General features: G+C 54.2%; 1 protein-coding gene across 3 annotated transcripts in view; it reads right to left on the bottom strand.

Annotated features, from left to right (window-relative positions):
- Positions 1–26,516, bottom strand: part of TOGARAM2 (TOG array regulator of axonemal microtubules 2) — a 54,066-nt gene extending 27,550 nt beyond the window's left edge. For all 3 annotated transcript variants that reach the window (XR_010730265.1, XR_010730264.1, XM_066266811.1), the window contains exons 1-13: positions 26,451–26,516; positions 26,333–26,407; positions 20,073–20,157; positions 19,408–19,617; positions 17,759–17,901; positions 15,170–15,283; positions 12,877–13,158; positions 12,552–12,763; positions 11,468–11,658; positions 7,815–7,861; positions 5,213–5,379; positions 2,335–2,485; positions 1,957–2,121 (exon numbers count right to left, since the gene is read on the bottom strand). Coding sequence is in view for 1 of the 3 variants with exons in the window: in XM_066266811.1 (XP_066122908.1) it covers positions 1,957–2,121; positions 2,335–2,485; positions 5,213–5,379; positions 7,815–7,861; positions 11,468–11,658; positions 12,552–12,763; positions 12,877–13,158; positions 15,170–15,283; positions 17,759–17,786 (1,357 nt within the window). In the remaining 2 variants the exon portion in view is untranslated. The remainder of the gene's footprint in view (positions 1–1,956; positions 2,122–2,334; positions 2,486–5,212; positions 5,380–7,814; positions 7,862–11,467; positions 11,659–12,551; positions 12,764–12,876; positions 13,159–15,169; positions 15,284–17,758; positions 17,902–19,407; positions 19,618–20,072; positions 20,158–26,332; positions 26,408–26,450) is intronic.
- Between the last annotated feature and the right edge of the window lie 567 nt (positions 26,517–27,083).

The following is a 27,083-nucleotide window of genomic DNA, read 5'->3' as shown; positions in this document are numbered from 1 at the left end:
CTGCACTCACAGAAGAGAAAAGGAACACGGGAGCTCTCACCAGGAGGACCGAGGCTTGGCCACGGAGGCAGACGGCCAGTGGAAGCAGGGACAACGAAAACAGGGCGGCGCCTGCGTGGTCAAGACATGGCCTGAGGCAGAGAAGTCCTGCTCTCCGGGCCTTCCACTGCTTGGGTAGGAAAAGCCCTAGTTTATAAGAACCAACACTCCTAAGAGATTTAGGAAAAAGTTTACAATATCATCTAGTTTACAAAGAAGACTTGTGCTAGAACCTTTTTTTAAAAAGTATTTCTGAATGCCATTAAAACAGCTTTTTTCCAAGAAGAATCTGAATAATTTGTTTCTGCTTCAACAAATCTTTGGAAAATTAAAAAAAAAAAAATGAAGAAGAAGAAGTGGCCACACTTGCAAGGACTGACAATAAGCACAGATGTTGTTTAAAAATCAGATCGTGTTTTCTAGGCCCTCCTTCCCTGGGGCAGATGCTGGGATCATAAATCCTCCGACAGGAAGGCAGTGGAGAGCCCGTCTACCTGTCCACTGTGTGGGCACCAGAGGGCGAGAGAAGCTGGCTCCTCCCCTCCCAGCAACCCCCTTCCCCACCAACAGTCCTCAGCTCCTGCAGCAGCAGAGCCAGGACAGGGTCTCTGAATCCGAAGTCCCCACAGCCACATGTCACTTCCCCTCCTCTGGCATTCCCTGGAGGTCCTGGGCGAATCTGAGCTGAGGGGCAGTCCTTTACTTAAAGCCAAACATAAGAATTCGTTCCTACACTCTCTCCTCAGCTCTGTGCTGGCACAAGAGTCATTAGCCAAAGTCTTAGTGCCTATGGGCCACAATCATCTTGGGTGACCTTGGATGACCTTGAGCCTCTGGATCTCAGTTCTACTGTATACAATAAGTACGGTGGGTTACAGGGATTACTATTTCTTATGTAGCAACCATTCAGTTACCACCCTCATATTTTGTTTTGTTTTGTTTTTGCCATATCTCTTAATTAAACCACTTTTCAAAATCCTATATAAGTTGATTTTAAAGGGAAATTTAAGTCACTGCCACAATTGGTAAACTGACATTATTTGTCACAAAAGATGGTAAATATTCACAGTAAAAGTAAAAGAATGTTATAAACCTTAGCTATAAAATTGTGGCCAGCTTCTGATGTCTCAAGCCTGAAGGAAGACCTCTGTTTACAAAGGATATTCACAGGTCTTAAGGACAGGCTAAAAGCAGCACCAAATGAGGACTTCCCACTTGAGGAGCCCAGCGGAGAGGAGAAGTGAGTCAGGATCACTCTGGCACCGACACAGGGGACGCTCTGCCCGCCCACCCACGTCTCACCACACCCCACATGTAAAGACACCCTGAACCACGTTGTCAAATGTTCCTTATTGACAAAATCTTTTTAAGTGAAACTTCACATGGCTCCCCAGTGTACAAGAAGGCGAGGCAAAGGGACGTTCCTCTGGCAGAGTGGGGACAGAGCCTCCCTTGTCCCTTCCTGAACATCCCAGAGAATGTTTGGGTCCTCAAACCCAGTCTGTACTCAGCACTGCCCGGCCCTGACAGCTGACGAGGCAACGTGCAGGAGCCCGAGAAGGCCAAGCAGCCTTCCCAGGAGCCTCTCTTCCTCCCAGCATTTTCAGCTACTTCTGTGGATGCTGTTCCCTGGTATCTGCGGTACTATGCACTGGTCAGTCCTCTAGGGCATGTCACACAGGCTGGGCACACCTGTCCAGGCACCCACAGTCCCAGGGCTGATATCCTGGGTCCCCAGCCTGGACCAGCAATGCTTTTGACCCGCAGACTCTGTTCCTGTCTCTGGTGAGGGGACCACCACCCCTACTCTAACATGGGCAGAGCAGAACAGCACAGTGCACTGTTGCCATGCCCACCGCATCCAGAGGCAGCCCAGCACGAGGGACACGCGCCCCCTGCCAGCGGTCTGGGCCCCACCTGAGGCATGGCGGGCAAAGCCGGACTCCTGCTTGCTGACGGGGATGCTGGGCAGTGAGGCCCGGTCGGCTCGCTTCCTCAGGCTGACGCCGAGGATGTTTCTGCGTGGACCGCCTATCCCAGTGGGCACAGACTGGGTCGTCCTGCCCCGGAGCGGGAGGAGGCCTGTGGAGGCAGAGAGAGTCCTAAGATGGAGCCGGTTCTGTCTGTCCCCCAGCTTCACGTCCTCCCTTAGAGCAGGCTAGAGCGAACAGTGGTGGCTCCCCGTCCAGTCTCAGGATGGGGAGGGCGGGGAGCTCTGGCAGCCTTTCTTTTGACTAAGGTGTTGGCCAAGAAGTCTCCCCAGCTTGAGGGAAGCCCGCCCCCAGGTACCAGTACCTTCCCTCATCAGGGCTCTGCGGGCGCCCAGGCTCTGGGGCGCAGGCTCCCCCTCCCGCGCCGGCTCCTTCGCCCTCGGGAACGGCTCCACCTCCCTCGTCTGCTTCAGCCGCATCTTCTCCTGGGTGGACTTGGAGATGGTGACCTGGATCTGGGGCAAGGTCAAAGCAAACTCCATTACCCTTCCCCAGCTGTGCTTTCTGTCCCTCATTCATTCAGTCGTGTGATGATTACTGTCCTAGGAATAAACAGAACGGCAGAGACCTTGCTCCCAATAAGCTTCCACGGTCAGGAAAGACCAGGGGCCAGAGAACAGACAGACCAGTCTCTAACGTCAGGCAATGTGTGTCAGCAGGAAAGTAAGGGACAGAGGGTGACAGGGCTTCTGTTTTAGGTAGGAGGGCCGGGGGACCAAGTGAGGAGGTGAAGTGTGGACGGAGACAAAACAAGGGAGGAGTCCATGCAGAATCTGAGACGTGCTCTAAGCAGGACACTGAACAGAGCGCCCAAGTCAGAGGATGACGGGACATGGGCTGGAGGTGGCAGGGTTGGGGCAGGAGCGAGAGTGCACTGGGGGCTCTGGTCCATTCTGAGGACTTGGGCTTCTCCTCTGAAGGTCACAGTGGGCCACTGGAGGTTCTGAGCAGAGAAGTGACATGATCTGACTTCCACCGAGGCAGGGAAGGGGTGGTGATTCTAAGTGTTTCTTATAACTTATTTTGAAATAATTTAAGACTTACAAGAAGTTGCAAAAATAGAACCAAGAGTTCCCATGTGATGGAGTGACGGTTTTGCACGAGGGTAATGGGAATCGGGATGGCAGACTGGACAGTTCTGACCGTTGTAAAGTAGAACCTGCTAGTTGGTCGGAAGGTGGTGGGTTACTGTTAAGCTGATTAAAGTAGAGCCTGCTGCTCTCGCTGATGTGTGAGCTGCGCAGTGCGAGGAAGAGGGGCAGCATGGGCCTGAGACTTTGGCTGGAGCAGCTGGGTGGCTGGGGTTGCCTCTTACTCCCACTCACTAAGAGGAGACACTGGGAAAGGAGGTTTGGGAGGTGAGGTTTCAACTATTAAGTTTTGGACAAGTTAAGTCTGGAAGTAAATTTGATACCTAAATGGGAATGGTGAATATCTACCTACCTACCTACCTATCTATCCATCCATCCATCCATCCATCCATCCATCCATCCATCTACACTGCTCACAAAACTCAGGGGATCAGGGTACATGCAGATAGTCCAATACTTTCAGCCTTTTGTACAGTGCATTTTCACCAATGAAATAAAAGTTGGTTTGCATCTCATTTGCATAATTGAACAACTTTCTTTGACTTGTTTGCTGTTCTGATGTTTTTGTTTAATAAAAAAAAATGTTTCTATTTTTTTTTTTATTGCTTCATATTCATTTTGAAATATCCCTTAATTTTGTGAGCAGTATATAGATACTTGATGTCAGGGGAGGGTCCAGGCTGAAAGTCCATGACATATAGATAGCACTAAATGCCACGATTGGGTCAGGTCCTAGGGGTCAGTATAAAAGGGTAAGAGGCCAGAGGTCCAAGCTCTGGGGGCCTCCCGCACACAGAGGTCAGCGAGTGAAGAGGGCCCAGCAAAGAGGACAAGGGAAGGGCTGCCTCTGTTGTAGGCGGAGAACCGAGGAAGACACCACCCCCTCGCTCCATCCCTAGGTGGAGAATTTAGCAGGATGAGCTAAAAACGCCGCTGATGGGTCAGTTAAAAGAGGACTGTGATGAGTCACACCTGCGAAGGTGGCAGTCACCAGTGGCCTCAGAGTGGGCAGTTTAGTGGGGCAGTGGGGACTGAAGCCTGAGAGTAATGAACTCAGCAGAGAATGGGGTCTGCTTTTCCAGATAATTGTTCTGGTTTGGTTTGGTTTCGTTTCGTTTCGTTGTTTTGTTAAGATGAAAGAAATAACGGAGAGCTAAGAAGCTGACAGCCGTGTCAGAATGTCAAGGGGAATATTGTTTATGCAAGAGAAGGAACAAAACACTAGAGTTGGAATATCAGATGAACTGAGCTAGAACAATCAGAGATGGTGGTGAGCAAATAGGATGCTTGAACTTGAGATGTCAACGGGGCCGAAGTTATTGGCAGTGCCAAGGTCTGCCGTGTGACCATGGGAGTGAGTGGCGAAGGGGAGGGGGGAGGGGTGGGGTCACTTCACAGCACTGAATTACTCTTCCTTGGTTTCATGGCCTGTCATCCTCGCTGGAGTGGAAGGACCGTGGGCCTGGACCTTATCATCGCCATCACTGGATTCCAGTCCTAACGTAGTACATACCCACAGCAGCCCTTCAAGATATGTTGCACGTTTATATCTCAGTTTCAAAGGAGCACAAGTCCCCAGAACAGTCCCTCTCCCAACTTTACTAAATTCATTCAGACCAGGGAAGAGAATCATCCTGGCCAAGGTCACCTTGGAAGTGCCAGCTATTTGTCAGCCTGTCAAGCACAGCCTTTGGCTGATCTGTCTCAGTCAGCTGCCTCACCGTTGCTATCTTGGGTGTTGGCTCAAATTACTCGGCTTGGTTCACCTAAGCCCCTCTGTACTCTCCTCCACATCCTGCTTCCTCCTGAACCGGTGTGACCCCCTTCTGCCCTCCTGGCCTCCTTCATCGCTGCCCTCTGTACTCTTCCCTTCACTTGGTCCCCCTCACCCTCTCTCCCTTTCTCTCTTGTTTCTCTTCTTTTCTTTGGCCTGTTCCCCAAGGCCATCTGCCGGTTCTAGCCTTAAATACTAGAGGCTCTTCCTTGCTTTCTCCAAGCTGGACCCACATTGGTATATTCCTAAAACATGCTCGCATTCAGCCAGTGGTCCACTCTGACCTTGACCTCCTCCTCTCTTCTCTTTCCAGATACCTTGGTGCTGCTCTCCTTCTGGTCGTCTTCTTTTAGCAAGGCGTGCGCTTCTTTGGTATGGCCGAAGGAGAAGGCTGTCAGTGTAGGAGCGGACTGAGATGAAGGCAGAGTTGGCTTCTCAGGGGTAGCAGACCTGTCTTTGACGGGCACGGCCAAAGGTTTTGGCTCTGAGGAGTCAAGAACAAGAATGGAACTGAGGACACACAGCACCCTGAAGCAGGAGCCGTCCCTTCAGGAAGCCCTGAAGCTCTATGATCCTATGATTGATGTAACATTTTACTGCCTAAGCCTCTCACCCTCAATTCTTCTGCCTGACACTTCCTGGATAGAGGAAGACTCAAGTTAAATTTACTCTACAGAGGTGCACTGACAGGCACAGTACAGGCTGTCCAAACACTGATACCCTCCTCCTTTGACTCATCCATCTATCCATCCATTCATTTATTCAACAATTACTGCACACCTAATTCTAATACAGAAGAGGGCAGGAGGACACTGGGTGAGAAACAGGCTCATCAGATCTGTTATCTGTGGTTGAAGATACCTCCTGAGAATAGAACTCTGTCTTACCTGGGAGACAGGGGCCTCAGGAGAAAACAAAGTGAGGTCCCTGGCCATTGTGTGCTGCCATGCACCTGTCTGCTGGGAGGCATGGACCTCAGGAGAAAACAAAGTGAGGCCACTGGCTGTTGTGTGCTGCCACGCACCTGTCTGAGACCACGACCCAGCATGAAGGGACCAGAGCACTGATGCTGATCCAGTCCTCTCATTCTACAGATGGGAAAGTGGAGACCCAGTGACCTCGGGGTGCTCTTGTGATTGGGAAAACACAGATTCACTTCCAAAGGATATCAAACCCACCATATTTCTTTGTTAGTTCTATATTTTCCCAATCAAATGATTTTAAAAGTGCATTTCTTATCATGGAAGCAGGGACAGTGTAATTTGTTGGTTTTCTTTTAATGAAAGACATGTTAACCAGTTTTTCCTGCTCACAAAGTTTGGAGCTCACCGGCCTTGGGTGAACCTGCAAATCAGGGGTCTGCTGGGATGGGGGCCACCATCTGGGGCTGCGGAGGCTGGAAAGAATGTGTGAGTCTGGGGTCCCGCCAAGCTCCCAGGTCACCCTGGTCCTTTGCCTGGCCCCTGCCTTCTGTGAAGTTCCCCTCTACTTGGTGCAAGGAGCACCTGAAGCCCTGGAGAAGGACTGATGGCCCCGGAGGAGGAGGGGCTGACGAAGCTTCCATCTGCCCAGAAGTAAGAGGTGGGGCAGAGGACATATGTGTCCAGGTGCCAAATGACCAGGGCAAGGATGCCACAAGGTTTGAGAAAGCCCTCCACTTTGGACAATCTCACATGAGCCCCTATATACCAGGGCATTACGTGTACTGGGCTATGTTACCCCCAGTTGGCCGCTGGAGGATTGGGGAGCCCTTTAAGGACTTTGCTGTTTTGTGTCACCTCCTCCTCACCTTCACCTTCAGGAGATACCTAGAAAGCCTTGTTCGAGCAGCTGGCCCCGCCCCAGGCTCGTGACGACCTGGTTGCCCAGGCAGCAGCAGGTCAGGAAGACCAGGGAGTGGGAACAGACTGGCATCTCCTGCCCCAAACCCCACACAGGCCTCTCAGGGCTGCTCTTAAGGGACATGCAGGGTGCCAGTGTGCGTCACACCAGACAGCTGGCACTCACCCCGCCTGGGAAGGGGGGACGCAGCTGCCACAGAGGTTTCCGTGCCAGGACTGCCTCTAGGGCCCAGCTGCACAGCCTGACCCAAAGGCCTCTTGGGCAACAGCCTGCTCATCGCCAACGGACCCACCTGCTGAGCTGATTACGAGAGTGACCCCGCGGGAAGCTGGACTGGGAGTCCGCCCCTCCTGCTGGTCAGCACAGCAGCTGCCTCCAGCCCCCATGGCATGTGGCTGGGCTCAGGGTGCTCTGCCAAGGTGCCCTCACCTAACCTGCCCAGGGCTCAGCTCCCAGTCAGCACGCCCGCCTCTCCACAGCTAGCTCCTCAGGTTGGAGAGCCCCCTCCCTTGTCTAAAGCCTGGCGGCAGGTCAGCCTCCAGCCCGGCCCCCTGCCTCCCTTTCAGCCCTATTCCCCTGACACTGAAACCCTCTGCCAACCTAGGGTTTGTGGGATGTGGTATACCTCTCGCCATCCGGGGAGGAATGCTCCCCTGTGTTTGTTTACAGCTGTGCAGGGGCAGCCGCACGAGGTGTCGATGGGTCGAGAGCGCCAGTTTTGGAGCCCTGAGAACCCGTGTGACGGGCCAGCCTGCTGCCTCCCACACGCAGAGACCAGGAGGGGTCCGGCTCACTGGGCCTCCATCATCCGCTCATCAGAGAGAGACGGGGACAGCGCCCTCTCTCTCACATGGGTCATCCTGAAGCTGCACACACCGGTGCCCATCAACATGCTGGCACAAGCCGGGGACACCACCAGTGTGGCACGACAGACGCCATCAGGGTCCCCGTCCGTGAAATGGGGGACTTGGGTCCGGCAGCTCTCCGGTCCCCTCTGGCCCTAATTCTGATCCCATGACCCAGCCCAGGACCCCGAGAGTTGAATGACAAGTGGGGGTGCACATGGAGAGTACATACCCAGAGATTTAGGGGTCTTCTCCCGAGGCCTACTCTCCCGAACCAGTCTTAAAAGAATGGGGGAGAAAAAAGCACCATGAGCAACGGCAAGGGAGAGCTGCTGCTGTGAGAATCCCAGGGTAGGGAGTTCTGGGCGGGGAGACAGCCAAGGTGGGGGGCCCTGTGCAGGGGGCTGTCGGGGTCCCTGTAAAGAGGCTCTTGGCCAGAGATTCAAAGCTGCAGTAATGCAGCTCCTTCCGTGAACTCAAAGGCCAGGTGAGTGTCCAGACTCAGCTCTGAGCTCGTTTCCTGGCTGCATGGACCCTCGACTCCCCAGGAGGAAGTCTACACGGAAACCTCAGTCCTGCTGTAACCACAGTAGATAAGGGTTAGATCTCCAGGCTCATAGCAGACTGCGCTCAAGTCCTCCCAACTGACCCCCACACATGAGAGCTGGAGCCCTAAATTCCCTTCCTCTTGTTAGTAATCCCTACTCCCCTGCACCCCAGGTCTAGAGGGATGGCCCCCTTCGCTTCTGATGGGAAACCCCTACTGTTTGTCCCAGAGCTTTGATCCCGATCTGCCTGCAGGAAAGGAGGCTGGGCATTCCCTGTGCTGGTTTTAATTGTAATCTTTTAAATAGGCAGCAGCATTTATTCATTCAACAGATATTTGTTAAAGACCGCTTATGCACTGAGCCCAGAGCATCAGTAAAGTGGAGGACAGCCTGCCCTCACTGAGCTTACACTTCCGTGAACACCAGTTATACACTATCCAATGCGGCTTTCCTCTTCTCAGTGGGGAAACGCACGGGCACTGGAACTCCCTGGGGCTTGACAGGGTGACAAACCACAACAAGAGAACTGGGACGCAACATCCAACGTTCTGGCCTTAGAGGATTCACTCAGTCGAATGACCCAGGTGGGGTGGCCAGAGCACAGGCAGGAGGAGAACCCACTTCAGGGCCTGCCCAGATCCCAGGGACGCCTATCCCAGGAGACTGTGGATGTCAGGGGGATCTTGCAGCTCCTTAAATGCCTTGGTCGTTCCTCCTTCACACCTCTCACCCTCCTCCATCTTGAAAACTCTTCCACAGCCTTCAAAACTCAGCTCAGGCCTCACCTCCTCCAAGAAGTCTTCCCAACCTTATTGAGATCGTTTTCCACTGGACTCCCCAGAATAACAAGCAGCCTTCCATCTTAGCACTTAATTCACTGGACTTTGAGTCAATTGTTTACTTGAAAATCTCTCTAATGAGCAACTAGAACACACATACTTGTCTGATTTGGCTTTGTTTCCACAGCATCTGGCACAGTGCCTGGCACATAATAGGTATTTAATAGCTTTAAAGTGAGTAAATGAGTAAATGGACGGATGCATGGATGAGAGAAGTGGTAACGAAGACTCCTCTTACCCATTTGCTAGAAAAACTCACAGAGCCAATGAAGAGAGATCTATGTCACAACCAGACAGCAAACGGGCAGATATTATGTGGCTATCTGTCCAGGTACCAAGCTTGGCAGTACGGGAGCCACAGAGATTTTGAGATTATGGCCCAGCCATCTAGTGCTCCAAGTTAAAGAATAGAATGAGATTTAAATAAGAGTTGAACAAATCAACAAAAGGGTGTGGTGCAACCCATGGGCCACACTGTGTGAGGACGGTGCAGAGAAGATATGTCCCTCCTTGCCTCCCCAAGGGAAACAGGGAAGATCTTAGAGTGAGGGCACAGGTGGGACTGCAGCTTGAAGAACAGTAGGGACTGGATGGGGGAGGGGGCAAGGGTGAAGGGCTCATACTGGGGCTCCAGGGATGGAGGAAGGGAGGTGCCATTCAGTGCCCAGCATGCCCACAGGGGTCTGGAATGGTGGGAAGGTTCCTGAAGAGCAGCACAGGAGACAGAGTGTGGACCCTTGAAGGTCAGACCAAGGAGACTCAGCTTGAAGCTGCTGGCACCAGGAAGTCAATAAAAGTGAAGTGCAGAGAAGAGGTGTATGGGGTGGGGGTGGAAACAGAGATTAGACTGTGGGGCCAACGGGCTGCAAGAAGGCAGGGTAAGAGCTCTGGGGGTGTGGGGGATGCCACAGGAGAGCAGTAAGTGCAAACTGAGGAAAGGCAGGGTCAAGGGTGGGGTGGGAACTTTTGATTTCTTCTTGTCTGAGAAAGACCCGATGGGACGTGGCAGTTCGTCAGGGACAGGAGGCCACAGGAGCCAGAGTCGGAGATGATGCGGAAAGGGGAAGCTGAATGAGAATGCCCGCAGCATGGCGGACATGGGGAGGTCGTGGGAGGGAGGTGGTTTGGGGAGGCGTGCGGTGCTCCGTGGTGCTGCAGGGAGGGTGGCACATCCTCCCTCCCTCCTCTGATGTTGGACCTGCCCAGCAGAGGGGGTAGAAGAGGAGCGAGGCTCTGGGGAGGCCTCAGTCAGAGCAGGGGCTGTGGAAGTCACCCACACAGCTAAGATCCCAGCGAAGGACCAGGAGATGGGAGACAGAGCCCTGGGACGCGCTCCAGAAATGGCCTCATTTAAGAGATAAATGGACAAGGGCACCCAGGAGACTGCCGGGAAGGTTGAGAAGCAGCGTGAGTGAGGAAGGAGAAGAGTTCAAGGGCATCAACAGTTTAAACAACACAAAGAAGTTAAAAGCAAAGTGATGGAAGGAAAGGCCGCCAGTCTGGATCCACAGTCATTCTGTCATGCTAGCCTCTCAGAAGGGAGGACGGGGCAGATGTCTGAGCAGAAAGGAAGAGGCAGAACCTCATGGCGAGGAAGGAGAGATCAGTGGAGCGTCTAGACTACTGTTTGGGATTCAAGCAGAGAGCTCAAATCCAGGAGCAGGTCCACCGACAGGTTCCCACACTCCGACAGGGTTGGGGAAAGACGGGGGCATGTGAATGGACAGAGGGGAGGCTGCATGGGAGACAGGATGAAAAGCTTAAGAGAAATGGAAGAATTTGGGACATCAGGCCCCAATGAAATGGGAGAAAAGTAAGTCACATCAGGAACTCAACTGTGACCTATGCTGGGCAAGCCAAGCTGTGGGTGCTTCTCTCTCTCTCTCTCTCTCTCTCTCTCTCTCTCTCCCTCTCTTCTCCTCTCTCTCTCTTCCTCTCACACACATGCTCCAACATCAGTCTAGACTGACCACCACAGGGATGTGCCTGGCCAGCTGCAGAATATCTCCTGTCCTGATTACACCCATAAACCCAGGTTCGTCACAACACAGGAAACCTCTACCCCATTGGATCCCAACTATTTTTGGATATGAAGAGCCTTTTTGAGCTTTGTGGACTACTCCCTGCTGGCTGCCTCAGACACAGGACAATGCTGTATTTTCAGTATCCATTTATTAAGAGAAGACATAATAACAAAAAGCTATCATGAATTCAATAGAGCTTTAAAATGATCTGTATTTTATTTGTCACTGCACACACCAGGAAAGGGGCAGGAGAGAGATAGAGGCTGAGGCACTGGGGGGAGTCAAGGATGAGAACAGGATCCCAATGCTGCAGCCTCCCCAGGTTTGTGGCTCATGGATGGGGACCCTGCCTTTCATGTGCCCAGTCCCCCAGAGCTCTGCCCTGGCATGGAGGTCCAGCCATGGAGACCCCAAGCAGATCTGGGGGATAGAGGAGAGAGGACTGCAATGTAGGTGTGATTTAGGGCTGCTTACCGTGTAGGGGGAGGGCCCAGGCCCATGAGGACGTCCTGGCCCAGAGGCAAGAGGCTGGGAAGGGTACTGGTTGTGCAGGAGGAGGTCCCTGCAGGCACCCCAGCCTTTGGGATGGGTGGAATCACAATGCCCGCCAGGGACTTGTACATCTTCTGGTCACTGCAGTGCAGGTATTGCCGGGAGATCTGCACCTGGGAGCAGGAGTGGGGGGAGGTTCTGGTCCACAGAAACACACACACACCTGGGAGCAGGAGTGGGGGGAGGTTCTGGTCCACAGAAACACACACACACACACACACACACACACACACACCCCGACGCTCACCTCCTCGGCCCCTCACGCAGGGCAGTCCCTTCTACCAGGAGCCACCTGGGCAGTGGTACGGGGATGTGTCCTCTGGTTTGTCTTCCAGCCACACACCCTGGGACCCCGGAAAGCTCATTGGTTCCTCACCACTCCAGGTGACAAGGCTGGTAGAGAGTTCCCTCATCCCTGCTCCAACCCCTTTTCTCATTATTATTTGTTTTTCTGTTTTTATTGCAGGAAAATCCTACAACACTAGAGCTAGAAAGGATCTTCAAAAGCATCTGGTCCAAGCCTCTCTTTTTATAGATGTGCACACTGGGGCCCAGAGAGGGAAGTGAGTTGGCCAAGATCACACAGCCTACGAGGAGCAGAGTAGAAACCAGAGCCCAAGCACCTCATCCAGCATTCTTTCCCCGCTGCAACACTCCTTTGCCTTAAGTGGACAGGGTCAGAAAATGAGGAACTCTGGAGCAGGTGGACAAGAGAAGGCCCGGGGGCCACCAAGGGCAGGACAGATGGTCACACAGCCAGTGCTTGAACTGGAGCTCAGGACCTCTGGGGCAGCCACCCAGAGCTCCCAGGCCAGCCAGAACAGTTTGGGACACTGTGAGGAAAGACGAGATGGGAGCCTCAAGCCCCTCCCAATGCTGTTCCCCCCTTCCCCCAAGGGCAGCGCCTGAGTCACCTCTGGAGAAGCTTGGGGCTCGGGAATACTGCTGGATGAAGGATGGGAAGAAGGACAGAGAGGCCAGACTCAGAGTAGCAGAGTCTCCTTACCTCCTGGACACTGGGTGTCCCTGCCTGGAGCCCCTGACTGCTCCCAGGATGGTCTAGGCGCGTCTCCTTGGTTCCACTGGCCTCAGGGGTGGTGGGGATGCTCTGGATGGGAGGCATCGGCCTGGGCACCCTCAGCAACCTCCGGGAGGTGGCCCAGGGGATGGCACTCCTCAGGGGAACTCCTTTGGGGCCTCCCCCAGGATCCAGAGAGGCTGTATGGTGTGGGAATGGAGAATCAGTTACTCCCAGGAGCTCAGAGAGTAAGGGGTAATTCCAAAGCTGGCCCAGGGCGGGTGAAAGGCTGGTGGCTGGGCCCAAGGCTCACCTTGGGGAGAAGCTGCTAAGCCCTCTGACAGCCTCCTCTTCTTGAGCTTGTCCTTGATCTGGATGGTGTCCCGGGCCGCACTGCTGGCCTCTGACTCCAGCGAGGGAAGAGGCGTCAGGGAGTGGGGCCCCTGAGACGGGGCTCCAGGGTTCCCGGGGCGGCCATTCCTGGACTGCCAGCCCCTCAGGGGAGCATCCAGCTTGAAGCTGCCAGGGTCCCCATGTTCAATCAAGAGCTGTGACGGCTTCTCCAGCAGGATACTGGGCATTGGCTGGAGGGAAGCTGAGGGAGACAGAGGCAAGAGCGGCTCGGCACACAGAGCCCAGGGTGGCACGAGGCACCAGCAAACTCTTTGGTGCTGCCTCCTTGGAAGTAGCCAATTGCCCAGTGGATCCAGTCACTCAACGCCACAGCCGCTCTTGGATCAATTCGTTCACTCAGCAGCGTCCAGGAAGCACCTAACCTGAACAAGGCCTGCATGGTGAGGCAGACAGAGTGTGAAAGGGGTGGGAGGCGATCAGCAGCCCTATCACAGCTCAGACGAGAGGCCAGAGACACTCAGGGAAAGCCTTCTGCTCAGAGACCACCACCCACCAGTCTCCAGGATCCAACCAGCTCATTCAGGATTACAGGGCACCTGGTGTATACTGAGCACAGGTGGAAAAGAGGCATTCGGAATCAGAACAGATCACCCTCGTAGGCAGACACCAGTCCATCCAACTACTCCTTCAATAAACACTCAGTGCCCGGCACGTGCCAAGCACTGCCCAGGCCGTTGGAAATACAGAGACTTCGTTTTTTAATGCAAGTTCTTTTTCTAATGTTACCTAGAACAAATGATTTGAAAATAATTTTTGATATTACCATGAGAACACACAGACAAGCCACAGAAAAACCCTTTTGAGATTTTTACAATCTTCTGAATCTTTTTCTTTCTTAGGTATTAAAACATTTTAACAATATTATTCCAAAACAGAATCGCTACCTAGTTACTTCCCAGGGTTTTTTTTTTTTTTCTTTAGCATCTTAGAGTGCATATTATTTCATTCTAAGGTCCCATCCAACATAGCCCTTATGACAGTTTAGGAATAAAACACAATGTAGAATTGCATCTAATTTATATTCTACTTGCGCGAACCACAGTCTTTATCACTAAAAGGCTTTCAATCTATTAGAGAAATAAGATATGTTTCCAAACTGGCTGCATTACAGGGTAAGATATGAGCCACAGAGAGATAGCAGCAAGATGCTTGGTGCACGTGGAGGTGGAGGAGGGAGAGAGGGGAGGAGGGAGGGGAGGGGTGGTGCACGTGGAGGCGGAGGAGGGAGAGGGGGGAGGAGGGAGGGGAGGGGTGGTGCACGTGGAGGCGGAGGAGGGAGAGGGGGAAGGAGGGAGGGGAGGGGTGGTGCACGTGGAGGCGGAGGAGGGAGAGGGGGGAGGAGGGAGGGGAGGGGAGGGTCTGGAAAACCTTCATGAAGTGAAGTGTTCACACCAGGCCCTGATGGATCCTGGACCACAGGGTGGGGGTGGGGAGTGAGGAGGGGGTGTGGCAAACAGACCAGCTTTCAGAATCTCCGTCCCACACATAGCTCTTCTTGGAGCACCTTGGTGTAAACTGTGAGACCCTGATGCCCAGGCCACCGATGCTGGCTTGGTGCTGGCACCAGACCCAAGGAAAGCTGGACTAGGTGCCAGCCAAGGCCCACAAGGGGACTGGCCTGAAAGAGGACAAGTAACCGGCTCAGATGATCTGAAACCCTGGAACTGGGGCTCTGCAGAGAAAGCCATCCACGGTCAGAAGCTAAAGCAGAAAGTCGAAGCTGAGTGGTGTCCTGAAAATCCCCGCCCTGGCCGCTGGCATGACACGGGTGCCACTGCCCCACCCCCGGGCTGGACGCCACACATCAGTCCAGGCCCTTGTCTTCCTAGGGTTTCTCTGGTTTCCAGGAGAGCCAGGCGCATGCTGAGTTCCCCCATTCCCTGTTCTGAGGGTCCCCCTCTGTACACCTCTGACCTCTGAGGCACAGAATTGAAAGGCCCACCTACAACCAAAGGGCATTTTCAGCAGGGACCTCAGTGAAAGTCACAGCTGCTGGGAGCTGGAGGCCACGCCAGGCATCCAAGCACAGGCACCCCCTCCTCCAGGAGGAGGCCCACACCCTGCTCTGTGGTCACCAGCCCTGGCCGGGCAGCTGCTGGGTGGAACCCCCCATTCTCTGCCCAGAGACCCCAGGGAGGCCGCCCAGGGCCCTTGGTGTGGCTGAGACACCGGGCCGGGTCCTCCAATCTCACCTTCTCCATCAGTCTGCAGGCTGGAGTTGTGGCTTCCTTCTAGGAGTGCACGGGGCCCCGAGCTGGTCCGAGGGACGCTCCCACAGTACACGGCCACTGGAGCCAGACCCTTGGCTATGGACAGAATCGCAAGGAAAATGACATCTTAGAGTCCTCTGGGGAACAGACTGCCCGAGCACACTGCCCCTCAGGGTCTCTGCGGCGCATCCCCCCAAACCAGAGCCTGGCCCTCAGCTGGGGGCCTGCCACCCCAAGCCCAGCCACCAGGCACTGGGAACCTCCCAAAGCCCATGACCCCGCTCTTCCCACCTCCTGGCCTGGCTGCTCCCTCTCTCCTCATGCGGTCTGCCTTCTCCTTCCCAGCTCTGCTCAAACCCACCACTGCCACCATACCTTCATGGTCTCCCTTCCCCCAACAGCTCTGGTCCCCACCTCTGTCCACTGCACGTCTCCCACCAGCTGCTCTCACTGGGCCTCCCCTTCATGGTCATGCTTTCAATCATCTCTCTCATGCAGGAGCCCCTTAACATGTGTCTTTGGCTCTGACCCCCTCTCACCCTGGGTAGCAGAGCGGAGAGATCATTACCTGCTCAGCCCCTGTCCTGGGAGGCCCGAGTACCTCATCGGGGTCCTACAGAGATCCTTCCTCTTCTCCCCTAAAGTCCTGGCTCTCAGAGGGCACCATCCACCCACCGCACATACTTAGTAAGAGCTTCTCTGTCAGGGACGCAGCCCTCACAGCCCCCAGTGATACAGCACGGGGAAGGGTGACTCAGTCCTCCAGGGGAATGGGAGTCTGATGGGGGGGCAATGAGCAATGACAGAGTGGGGGCTGTGAGCCCCCCTGCGGGCGGGGACAAGCAGGCCCTCCCAGGGGAGAGACAGTATATATACAGTCAGATATACAGGAGGGGAGACTCAGCTACACTCCCGCTCCTCTAAGAGGCCTGAGTCCCCTCAGGGCCCCACAGCACCAGGCATACCTCCGGGCACACCTCCAGCTCACGCTCTTCCCTCCTGGCCTCTCCTGCCTGCCCTGCGGCAGCCTTAGTCATCCCGAGCCCCGAAGCTCAGCTGGCGCATCAGGGTTTGCACCTTCGTGGCTCAGCGCCCCCCACACACCTGGGGACCAGGCACAGACCCTAACCGACCATCAGGAAGGAGAAAACCCGGCAGGCCCACCCCCAAGGTGGGAGACCCCTACACCAGGAGTCAGAGTCTGGGTTCCCATCCTGTTTCTGTCCCCTGTGTGACCTTGGGGAAATAAGTTACCTTCTATGAGTCCGGTTCCCAGATCAGTAAAATAAGAGTGTTAGTGTTGACAGGACCAGGGGCCTATATGACCACATGTTCATTCTGTTTCTAGACGTCTAGATTTTTCTTAAGCCTTCAGCACCTCCCACTCCCCTGTAAGAAGCTAACATCTGCAGGATCTGAGGTAGTACTAAATTAAGTGGCTGTTTCCACAGGAATATCCAAGCCCAGGGTGCTCTGTGCTGACAGAATGGGGTCTTCCCGAACCGCTCGGGCCGTCGGGGTCCCTGCATCCCTTCCCGTGCTCACCTGGCCTCTGCCCCAGCCTCTCCAGGGAACAGCAGACCTCCCCCTCACCGGTACCCACCCCATCCGAGGCAGGACCCATCGGCCCCCTCGCTCTCCAGGGTAAACTGAGACTCACACAGCTGCTCCCAGAGGCAGTGCCAGGCCTGGAGCCCTGTCCCCTGACACTGTGCCCACATGCAGTTCCCACCCTCCTGCCTGTCAGCTGAGGACGTGGGGACACAGCCCTCCCTGCGGCCCCAGCCCACATCCTCTGACCATCCTCATTCCCCCACCACAGAATGGGGCAGGCTCTCAGAGCAGGCCAAGCTCAGGCTGAGTCCCTAAAACATTCTGAGCTCTTCCCCAGGACAGGGAGCCCCAGACAGCAAGCCGAATGAGGGCCAGTGTCAGCCCAAGCAGAGCTGGGTCCGATGGAAGGCCACTGGGCCACACCTCCCACAGGGGTGGGATTCAGCTGGTTTGCACCGGTTTGGCAGAACCAATACCTAAGTTTTTGTTGAGTTTGGTGAACCGGTTGTTAAAATGGCACTTGTTATCAGGGTTTTCTCTAAGGTGGGCACCTGGGCAGCCGCCCAATGTGGAAATCACAAATTTACATTCCTTGCTCTTTTAATGTTCATCTGCGCAACAGCGTGTTCTAAGCACCCCTAATAATGTTCATTCCGTCCATAGATGAAAAAAATTTTCAAGTGAGGATGCCAATCAAGAAGCAATATGGAAATATTTTAAATAACAGGTTTATTGTTTTTTGTCAGGTATATTTAATATTTTTTCATTAATATTTTAAAACTCATAACATAATATAGTTTGTTATAACAATCTTTCATTGCTCTCATTTAAGTATTAAATGCATGAAATAATAAACTACCTTTCAGTATACCATCTTTTTATACTTAAAATGGTCATTAGGGCGGAGAACTGGTTGTGAAATTATTTGAATCTCACCCCTGATCTCCCAGGTAGAGCTTTGTCCTCAGGAACGTCCAAAGAAGATCCCAGCCCACACCCTCCCTTGAGGCCCCTTACCTGGGGGGACAATGTCACGGTTGCCCATGCCCGGCGTGGAGAAGGGCCTGGGACGCTGTCCAGAGGCAGCAGCTGCTTTCTGGGTCGTGGTGCATACAGTGCTCAAGGGTCTAAAGGCCGCACCTTGTGAACATCCAGGACCTCTGGGAGGGAGGAGCAGAGAGAAGTCAGTACACACAAATCACACGCTTCTTAAACACTTCTCAGAAAGTCTATCAGGAGCGAAACAGAGCATTCTATAGTAAAATCCGACACTGCACCAAAGGACACTTGGCCTCTTTGGACACTTCAAAGTTTCCAAGTGTCAAGGCCACGTGCCTGTGGCCAGAGTTTATTATGAAGAATGACAAGGAAATCCCCAAAGCTGGCTTCACCTGTGGCTTTGACCTTAGGGTCTCAGGGACGGTGGTATTTACCAAGGGAGGATCTGGCACTGTTTCTCCCTCAGTTTCTCTCTTCTTCAGAAACCCATCACTCTGCGGGATGCCCCAGCAGCTCATTAGGAATGTCCAGCGTTGTGACCCTGAGCGTCCCTCAAGGGCACCTCCCAGGAACCCCCTCTCCAGTGTTCTTTCAGGGCGGGCCTGTCTCTACCTGCCTGAAGTCCCTGTCCCCCGTTCTCACTTCACCAAGCCAAACCTCCGACCCTCTCAGCCACTTTGTTGTCCTGTGGCTGCTGGCTGGACTGCTGCAATCCTCCTCCCAGCCCCCCTTAAACCTCTGGGGTCAGCCATCGGCTCTCACCCTCAGCCGAACTTCACTCTCTATGTGACAAGGGTCTCACCACAGACAGTGTGACTTCATCCAGTTTTATCAATTATTTTTTTTTGTATTTTTCTGAAGCTGGAAACGGGGAGAGACAGTCAGACAGACTCCCGCATGCACCCAACCGGGATCCATTATCAATTTTTTGCTGAGACAATGGTGGCCCACTTTTACCCTGACAGATATGGAGCTGGATGGCCAGAGCTATCAGTGATAAAATCAGGGGTAAAGGGCCCTGGCTGGTTGGCTCAGTGGTAGAGCATCGGCCTGGCGTGCGGAAGTCCCGGGTTCGATTCCCGGCCAGGGCACACAGGAGAAGCGCCCATCTGCTTCTCCACCCCTCCCCGTCTCCTTCCTCTCTGTCTCTCTCTTCCCCTCCCACAGCTGAGGCTCCATTGGAGCAAAGATGGCCCGGGCACTGGGGATGGCTCCTTGGCCTCTGCCCCAGGCGCTAGAGTGGCTCTGGTCGCAACAGAGCGACACCCCAGAGGGACAGAGCATCGTCCCTGGTGGGTGTGCTGGGTGGATCCCGGTCGGGCGCATGTGGGAGTCTGTCTAACTGTCTCTCCCCATTTCCAGCTTCAGAAAAATACAAAAAAAAAAAAAAAAATTCAGGGGTAAAGGCTGCGTCTACTTCTAAAAGGCCACCAAGTTCTCCTCTACAGAAGCTCCCTCAAGATATCACCAGGGGACAAGGCAGGATGCAGTGCCAACTCCCTTTGGTTGAGCAAGAAATCCCAGCTCAGGAACGGAGAGGACCTGCCCTCTGTCTGGAAAGCAGCCCGGCCCCAGCCTCTCCCAGGCCCCAGAGGCAGAGCAGCGCCTAGCAGCCCTCCCAGTCAAACAGGGGTTCCAGCCCAGCCCTCGCCTGGTCTCACGCTTACCACCTCCAGCTGCTCGGGTTCCCTGTCTGAAGAGAACTTTCCTCACAAGCCAGGGGACCACCCCCTGCCTGCCGACTACAGGGATGAGGACTTGGCCCCATGGTAGTGACAAGCAGCCAGGATGTCCCTGAGACATAGCATTTCTCCCAAGCAAGGTGGTGGAAGAGTCTACTCCGCAGGTCCCAACACCCCACTCCTTGCCCCTGTGGGCTGGGAAAGAGACAAGGGAGGGGTAAGCGGCTGCTTCCAGGAAAGCCCAGCAGGAATGTTCCAGGAAGGACAGACCTCCCACAGCTGAATAAAACAGGGAAGCTGGAGGCCAGGCTTTGAGGCAACAAGGTTGCCGGCCCACAGCCTCCTGCTACCTGAGGCTAACCCGAGTGTAGACTCTCCGTGCAAATTACATGTAGACAAGCGTTATTTAGCTACAGCTCTTGTTCTCAGTCTCGGACACAGCTCAGAATCACCTGGGAACTGATTAAAATGATAAATTCCACAGCCCTACCTCAGGCCCCTGATGAATTTATCTTGTAGGGATCAGGCCACAAGGAGCTGTTTGTTTTTTCCTTAACTCTTAGGTGATTGTGATGTTCAAATAGGTTTGAGAATGACTGGGCTGTACAGTTCAGATTCACTTTTATTAAGATCCCAGTCCTATTTCTCACCTTCAGCTGTCAAAGTGGTAATGTCTGCTTCAGTTTCCCCAAAGTGATCACTCTCCAGCAGGCTACAGAGTTGGTCTGGAGCTGCCTGAAAGTACAGATAACCTGAGGTTCAGTGGCCACCTCTATGGCAAAGGGCCTTCTGAGCAAGACTGTCCCCCACCCCACCCACCACAACTTCTCAGCAGGCAAGAGTGCCCACACTACCCCATGCCCTGGGGGGTGCCAGTAGCACAGAAAGGAAACCTGGGCCCACGTCACAGCCTGCCAAGGCGACCCAGGTCCTCTCAGGTCCTCAGGGTCTAAAGTGCAGGATCTTCCTGACTGGTGGTGGCACAGTGGACAGAGCGTTGACCTGGGATGCTGAGGTCCCAGGTTGAAATCCCCAAGGTCACCAGCTTGAGCATGGGCTCATCCAGCTCAAGCGCAGGGTCACCGGCTTTAGTGTCAGATCATTGACATGACCCAGTGGTCACTGGCTTGAACCCAAAGGTGGCTGGCTTAAAGCCCCAGGTCGCTGGCTTGATCCCAAGGTCATTGGCTTGAGCAAAGGGTCAATGGCTTGACTTGAGCTCCCGGGTCAAAGCACATATGAGAAACAATCAATGAACAATTCAAGTGCTACAACTGCGAGTTGATGCTTCTTATCTCTCTCCCTTCCTGCTTCTCTCTCTATCTCTCTCTAAAAATAAAATAAAAATAAAAATGAAGTGCAGGATCTCCTAGGTACATGCCCAACTTGGAGGTGGCCACAGCTGCATACGGACAAATAACCATCTCTTACGTCAGGTGAGCGCAATGGGTGGCACCTCCCCAGGAAAGCACTTGGGCCCTGGACCTGATGGAAACGTAAAGATCCGTGTCCGAACTATAAAAAGTAGAATCAGAAATTGCAGCCCAGATGTAGACAAAGCTTTGAAGTTCGGTATGGACAGCACTTAATGCCTGACCTCCAAGGCACAATTCTCTAAGTCCCCCTCTGTACCTGGCACTCTTCTGAGCGCCACGGAGTGACTGTCCCCTTTTGGAAGAGCCAGGCTCTGACCTAAAGGGCTACAGTCAGTGGGTTCAGGGAACCAGGATTCTGTCCTCACTCCCTGATGCTCTGGACTGCCCAACCTGGTGGATCCTCCACCTGGGCCTCAGTTTCCAGCTCAGGGAACGTGGTGACCCGAGGTAGCTGAACCTTGTCCACTCCTTCCACTGAAGATATGACTGCAGAGGTCTCATGGTGACCAGTACCACAGGAATGAGAAAGGTGACAGAAGGGACTCAGGTTTCAAGTGGAAAAAAACCAAAAGCTAGAACTGGCCCAGTCAAGAATGTCAGCCCAAGGACAAAAATCCCAGCCACCCCTGTTCCTTGCACAGCCTGTGGGCAGCAGTGTCCTGCTCCACGTCCGCCTGGCTTCTGAGGAACTAGCAGAGACCCATCCTGAGTGAGCAGCCCTCAGACAGGAGGGCGGGGAAAGGTCTGGTGGGGCGGGGGGCGGGGGTCCAAGGAGGGAGGGCGGGAGGGAAAGGGCCTGATCCTGACAGCAGCCCCGCCTGCCCCCCCAGGGCTGCAGCCCCCCAGCTCCTCTCCCCGTGGGCGTGACACTGCCCACCTCTCGGTGTAGAGACCTCTGAGGGACTGGGCTCCAGAGTCAGGGTTCTCTTCTCAGACATGTCTGGTGGGAATCACAGTGCCCGCCTCAAGGTGAGCAGAGAAAAGGAGGGGAAGGTAGGCAGAGATAATGAACCTAGTTTTTGAACTAAAAAAATGTCTCCCATGAAAATACCCTCTGAAGAGAGGCTCAGACCTAGGTGCCTCTCCCATCCCGCACCCGTGGCCCAGAAGTCTTCTGAGAGGCTCCGTGGGGCCCTTAGAGCTTGGGCTTTGGGGTCAGACCACTGGGTTGGAGACCTGCCCTTGCCCCTCTTGTATTAACTTGGGAAAAAAATTTTTTTTTCTTTTACAGAGACAGAGAGAGAGTCAGAGAGAGGGATAGACAGGGACAGACAGGAATGAAGAGATGAGAAGCATCAATCATTAGTTTCTCCTTGCATGTTGCGACACCTTAGTTGTTCATTGATTGCTCTTTCATACGTGCCTTGACCACGGGCCTTCAGCAGACCGAGTAACCCCTTGCTTGAGCCAGCAACCTTGGGCTCAAGCTGGTGAGCTTTTGCTCAAACCAGATCAGCCTGTGCTCAAGCTGGTGACCTTGGGGTCTCGAACCTGGGTCTTCAGCATCCCAGTCCGACGCTTTACCCACTGTGCCACCGCCTGGTAAGTCTAACTTGGGAGATTTATTCAATTCCTGAGCTTTGGTTTCTTCATCTGAAAAAAAGGGGGGGCGGTCCTAACAATGGGTATTGTTAGGATTAAATAAAGTCATGCATAAAAATAATTTAGGACCATATGGGTACAGAGCAGCTGCTCAATAATGTCAGGTCTGAACTCTGCCGCCTCCGTCCCCACACATGCTCACACGTGCCCACCCACACTATCTTTAGAGTTATGGCGGGCCATTCCTCCATTCCTACAAGACAGACCCAGGTGGCACAGGCCACGCTCACGAGGAGGAGACAGACGGGTCTGTAGAGTAACAGGCTCACTAGCCGGACCCCGACCTGCTGCAGCTCTCTCTCGCCCGCAGCTCTGCAGCCGAGTGAGCGCTCAGGGCAGCGCTGCCGCAGGTGCTCGGCCGTGGGCAGAGATGGGCACACACGGCACAGCAGTGCACACACGGCACAGCAGTGCCGTCTGACTAGGCACCGGGAGGCCCGCCACAGAACAGCAGCCTCCCCGCTGGGCTTGGGAGGAAGCAGGACCTGGAGGGTGGGGAGTGGGGAAGCATTCCAGGCCGAGGCCACGGTCTGGGTCGGGGCGAAGGCGTGAAGGAAGGAACGGCCATCTAGGAAGGCGACGGGGGCCGGGAGCGGAGACCTGCGAAGCCCAGCAGAGAGCGTGGGCCTGGTTCTGCGGGCAAAGGGAACTCTGAAGAGTTTTCAAGGAGAGGAATGTCATTATCTGACCTGTGTTTTCCTGCAGACCCTTTGAGTGGGAGCTGGGAGGGACTTCCTAGGGAAAGGGGGCTTTTGACAAATTTTAGAACTGAAACTTAAACACCACAAGCCCAGCCTCTGGAGTAGGCACAGAGAAAATATATCACCTGACCAAGATTTGCCACTAGTCATTGGCAGAGTTCAGACTGGGTAGCGTATCCCTTCCTGTAGCTCAGGCTGCCGCCCTGAAGGTGGAGAGTCACCACCCAACCCTCTGCTCACCATACTCACACCATGTCCCTCCACCCGGCTCACCGACACCCCAGGAGCCAGCCAGCTGTAGACCTCTGGGGAAAACTTGATATTCTCAGGTGCCTTATTGCCCTCTGAGCTCCTGTAGTCAGTCTACCCTGGAAGTCTGAAATCCACTCACTCATTCAACCATATGTTAGGTACTAGGATACAAAAGGGAGTAAGACTAAATTTCAGGACCAGTGAGCTGGGTGACTCCAGGCATGTTACCAAACCTCTCTGAGCCCCAGTCTTTAACTGCAAAAATGGAGGTAATACCAGTTGCACTTCAATATTGTATCCTGCCCGAAACTGCACGACTGCTGGCCAGGGCTTGGAAGCCTGTTGCCCACCCAGAGATTTCCACCAGCAAGGTCTGAGCTGCCGTAGAGTTTGAACACAATTCAGGAGTCTTAAACAAAAAGCCGGTCCACTGCCGCTAGAGTCTAGACAGCTTCCTGTGTGGTTTGGCTGTTCGGGATCCCTACTCAGGAGCTGGAGCTCCGGTCTTCAGACTGCAGTCTGCGAACGCTGACAGGTACCAGAAGGGACCGGGAAGGAATACAACATCTTTTCCGATCAGAGTCTCAGCAAAGTCTTTTTGACCATGCCTAGCATCGAAATGTCTGCCACACCAGGAAAGGGCTCTTGACAAAGGTCTCTTTGCAAGAAGCCTGGAAGCTGTCAGGCCCTTTTTTCAGTGGCCCCAGGAGAAAGCCGACTGCTCTTGACCAAAAGCTGGAATCTTACGTGAGCCTCTCCCAGGTGTACACCACGTTTTACCTAGAAACTGGAATGGTTTCGGTCAAGGGCCTTTTTTTTCCGTCCTAATTTTACTGAAAGGAAACCCAGGGCCCAGGAAGGAATGGCAGGCTGAACTGAGAACCAGACATTTTGAAGCAGAGACAAAGTAGAAACCTCAGACTTCCAGACAGCTGCTCGGGAGCCCAGGTCTGCAGCTCAAGGACCAATGGCAGAGGAATTCTGTGGGTAAGTGATTGGTGTCCCAAGGAGGGCAATAGGGGGGTAGGGGCAGAGGGGCGGGAAGGCAGAGAGAGAGAAACAGAGGTCAGGAAACAGCACGAGGCGGGGGAGGGGTCCCTGAGAGAGAAGAGATGGGGGAGGGGGCACCAAGAGGAAAGGAAGGAGGGAGGAAGAGAGACAAGTGCAGGAACTTGACCTGCTGGTAACCAGGGAGATACAAATGAAGTCGGAATGAGATGCCGCCACCAGTCTGCAAAGATTGGCAAAAATGAAGACTACAGACAATGCCGGGCACTGATGACGTGCAGAGCAGAGAGGCAGTCGCACACGGCAGGTGAGGGGCAAGTGGACACGACCACTTAGGAGAGCAGTCTGGCTTTATAATCAAGTTACAGCTGTGCGAACCCTACACCCAGCAATTCCACTCTTAGGTATCTACCCCAGAGAAAGCCTTGCACGTGAGAACCAAGAAAGAAGTCCGAGAATGTTCATAGCGGTTCTGTTGATAACAGTCAAAAACTATAAATAATCCCAATGCCCAACAGGAAAATGGAGAAATAAATCATAGTGTACTCATGCCACAGAACATTCCAGCAATGAAAATAAACAAACCACTGCTCTACTCATCACCATGGATGTCTGCCTCTACAATGTACTGTTCAATGAAAGAAGCCAGACACAAAAGACCCCGTAGAGTATGATTCAGTCTGTATAAAGTTCAAAGGAAGACAGCTGTCTACTTCTAGACATGGGTGGTGGTGGCTGCGCAGACAATCACTGCAGAATCCTTCTTTAAACTGCGAGTTTCATACATTCTTGTCTTCAAGGAACTGAGCCTAAAACAAATAGTAAACTTCCAAGCATCCATGCAGGTGAGCAGAGGCTGGTGCCTCTGAGGTGGCCCCTTACTGCCAAGGGAGACCTTCAGAGGCGGGTCTCCAGAGCTCAGCTGGATGGCTCCCCATTGCTGGCTCCTCCTACATTCCTCTTCCTCAGGTCCACAGCTGCGACAGACTGGCCTGGGGGGGGGGGGCACAGCGCCTGCCCTGCCCGCTGTGGAGGAGGGCAGTGCAGGCTCGTCCAGCTCAGGCCCAGCCCACCTACTGGCCCCGGCACCCCCCGCCTGGGCCTGGGCACCACTGTGCTCTACGACCTGCCTCAGTGATGCACCAACAGAGCACGGCCCGCTCAGTGTCCTGGAAGAGATGCCAGCCCTTGAGGTCCCCAGCCACCATGAGCCCTTGTCCTGAAGAAGGGGTTCCCAAAACTAGTATTTTGGGGGGACACGAAACCTGCTGTGGAGAGGAACACGATCACCTCTATGACAATAAGGGCAGCAACAAAAGCAGCTTCCTGTTGGCACAGGGGCTAACACACCAGATCCCCTCCCTCCTACCTCCACACTTCATGAGCCGCCCGAGGGAGGGTTCCTTAGCCCCCACTTTACAGGGCAGGAAACTGAGGCTCAGATTGATAGAAGACTTGGTTCCACCCAGCCAGTAAGAGGTGGGGTCGGAATTCCCGCCCAGAGCAGAGCCCCTCCACCGCCTGCCTATGCCTGGACGCCTGTGCCCCTGAACACAGAGCCTTCCCCGCCGTGCACCCATCCCTCTCAGCATGCACCATAGCCCTGGGCGCTACCATGGAGCCCTGGCTGGCTGGTGGGCTATGCTGCGTGCATTTTGCTGCCAAACAGAGAGCTGTGAGAGAGGCATGGCTGGGGCGTGGGCAGCCCAGGGCAGCCCCTCCTCCCTGGGCTCACAGGTTCAGAGAGCAACAGTCCCATCCCCTCCTCCAGCGCTGATGCTGAAGGCTCAGAGAGAGGAAAGGACTGGCCCACAGTCACAAAGCCTCCATTTCGTGGCATGAGGCCTTTCCCCTCACAGCACCTTTTGACCTTGCTCCAGAACAGGTCCTTGAGGTCCCTCCAAGGACTTCAGGTGCCCCAATCCACTGCCCATTTCCCTCCCCCTACAAACAACTTGGTGGACACATCACCTCTGACTACTCCTCCAGAGGCCAAACCCCTGTCACCAGAGAAAGCCAGCTTCCATGGTCTCTCTGCAGAAGATGCTGTTGTTGGGTCCAAGGAGGAAAGGACAGGATGGCCCCACACCTGGCCTGCCCTGGCCCCGGCCCAGCCTCACAGCCCTGGGCTGCAGGTGTCCTGTCTGGGCAGGGGCTGGGCACAGCTGCCTGCCCTGCCGCTGGAGTGCGTCTTCTCTCTGCCAGGCACTCCTTGAATAAACAAGGCTGCATAGCAACCACTGCTCCAAAGGAGCCCACAGCTCCCTGCATGGGAGAGAGGGAGCCAGGAGACGGTTCCTCTTGGCCTCATTCCCTCCGGGGCTCACCCAGCACTGGGGACTCACAGGAGGCCAACCTGTCCTTTGGAATCACCAGAGGGAGAGAGAGAGCCGGGCCGCACTGCATGGTGACCGAAGAGGGAGCGCATGGCAGGCTTGGGGCAGGGAGGCCATGGGCAGTTAACCCCTGGTTTTGCTGCAGTTGGCTCCTAGGCCCAATTACGGTTCAGCTCTCATGCTGCTCGTAGAGGCAGAAGGGCAGGTGGTGTGATCATCTAGGCCTTAGCAGCAGGCAGGGCTGGGTTTGAATCCTGATCCTGCTGCTTCCGGCTTTATGATCTCTGGCCAGTGCTTACCTTTCCTCAGCCTCAGTTTTCTCATCTATAAAATGGGGATAACAATGGTACTGACTTGATAAGGTTGCTGTAAGGATTAAATAGGGC

This window comes from Saccopteryx bilineata, chromosome 3 (genome assembly GCF_036850765.1).
Source record: "Saccopteryx bilineata isolate mSacBil1 chromosome 3, mSacBil1_pri_phased_curated, whole genome shotgun sequence".
Taxonomy (NCBI): domain Eukaryota; kingdom Metazoa; phylum Chordata; class Mammalia; order Chiroptera; family Emballonuridae; genus Saccopteryx; species Saccopteryx bilineata.
The sequence above is the reverse complement of the archived record's forward strand: the minus strand, read 5'-3'. Positions and strand labels throughout refer to the sequence as shown.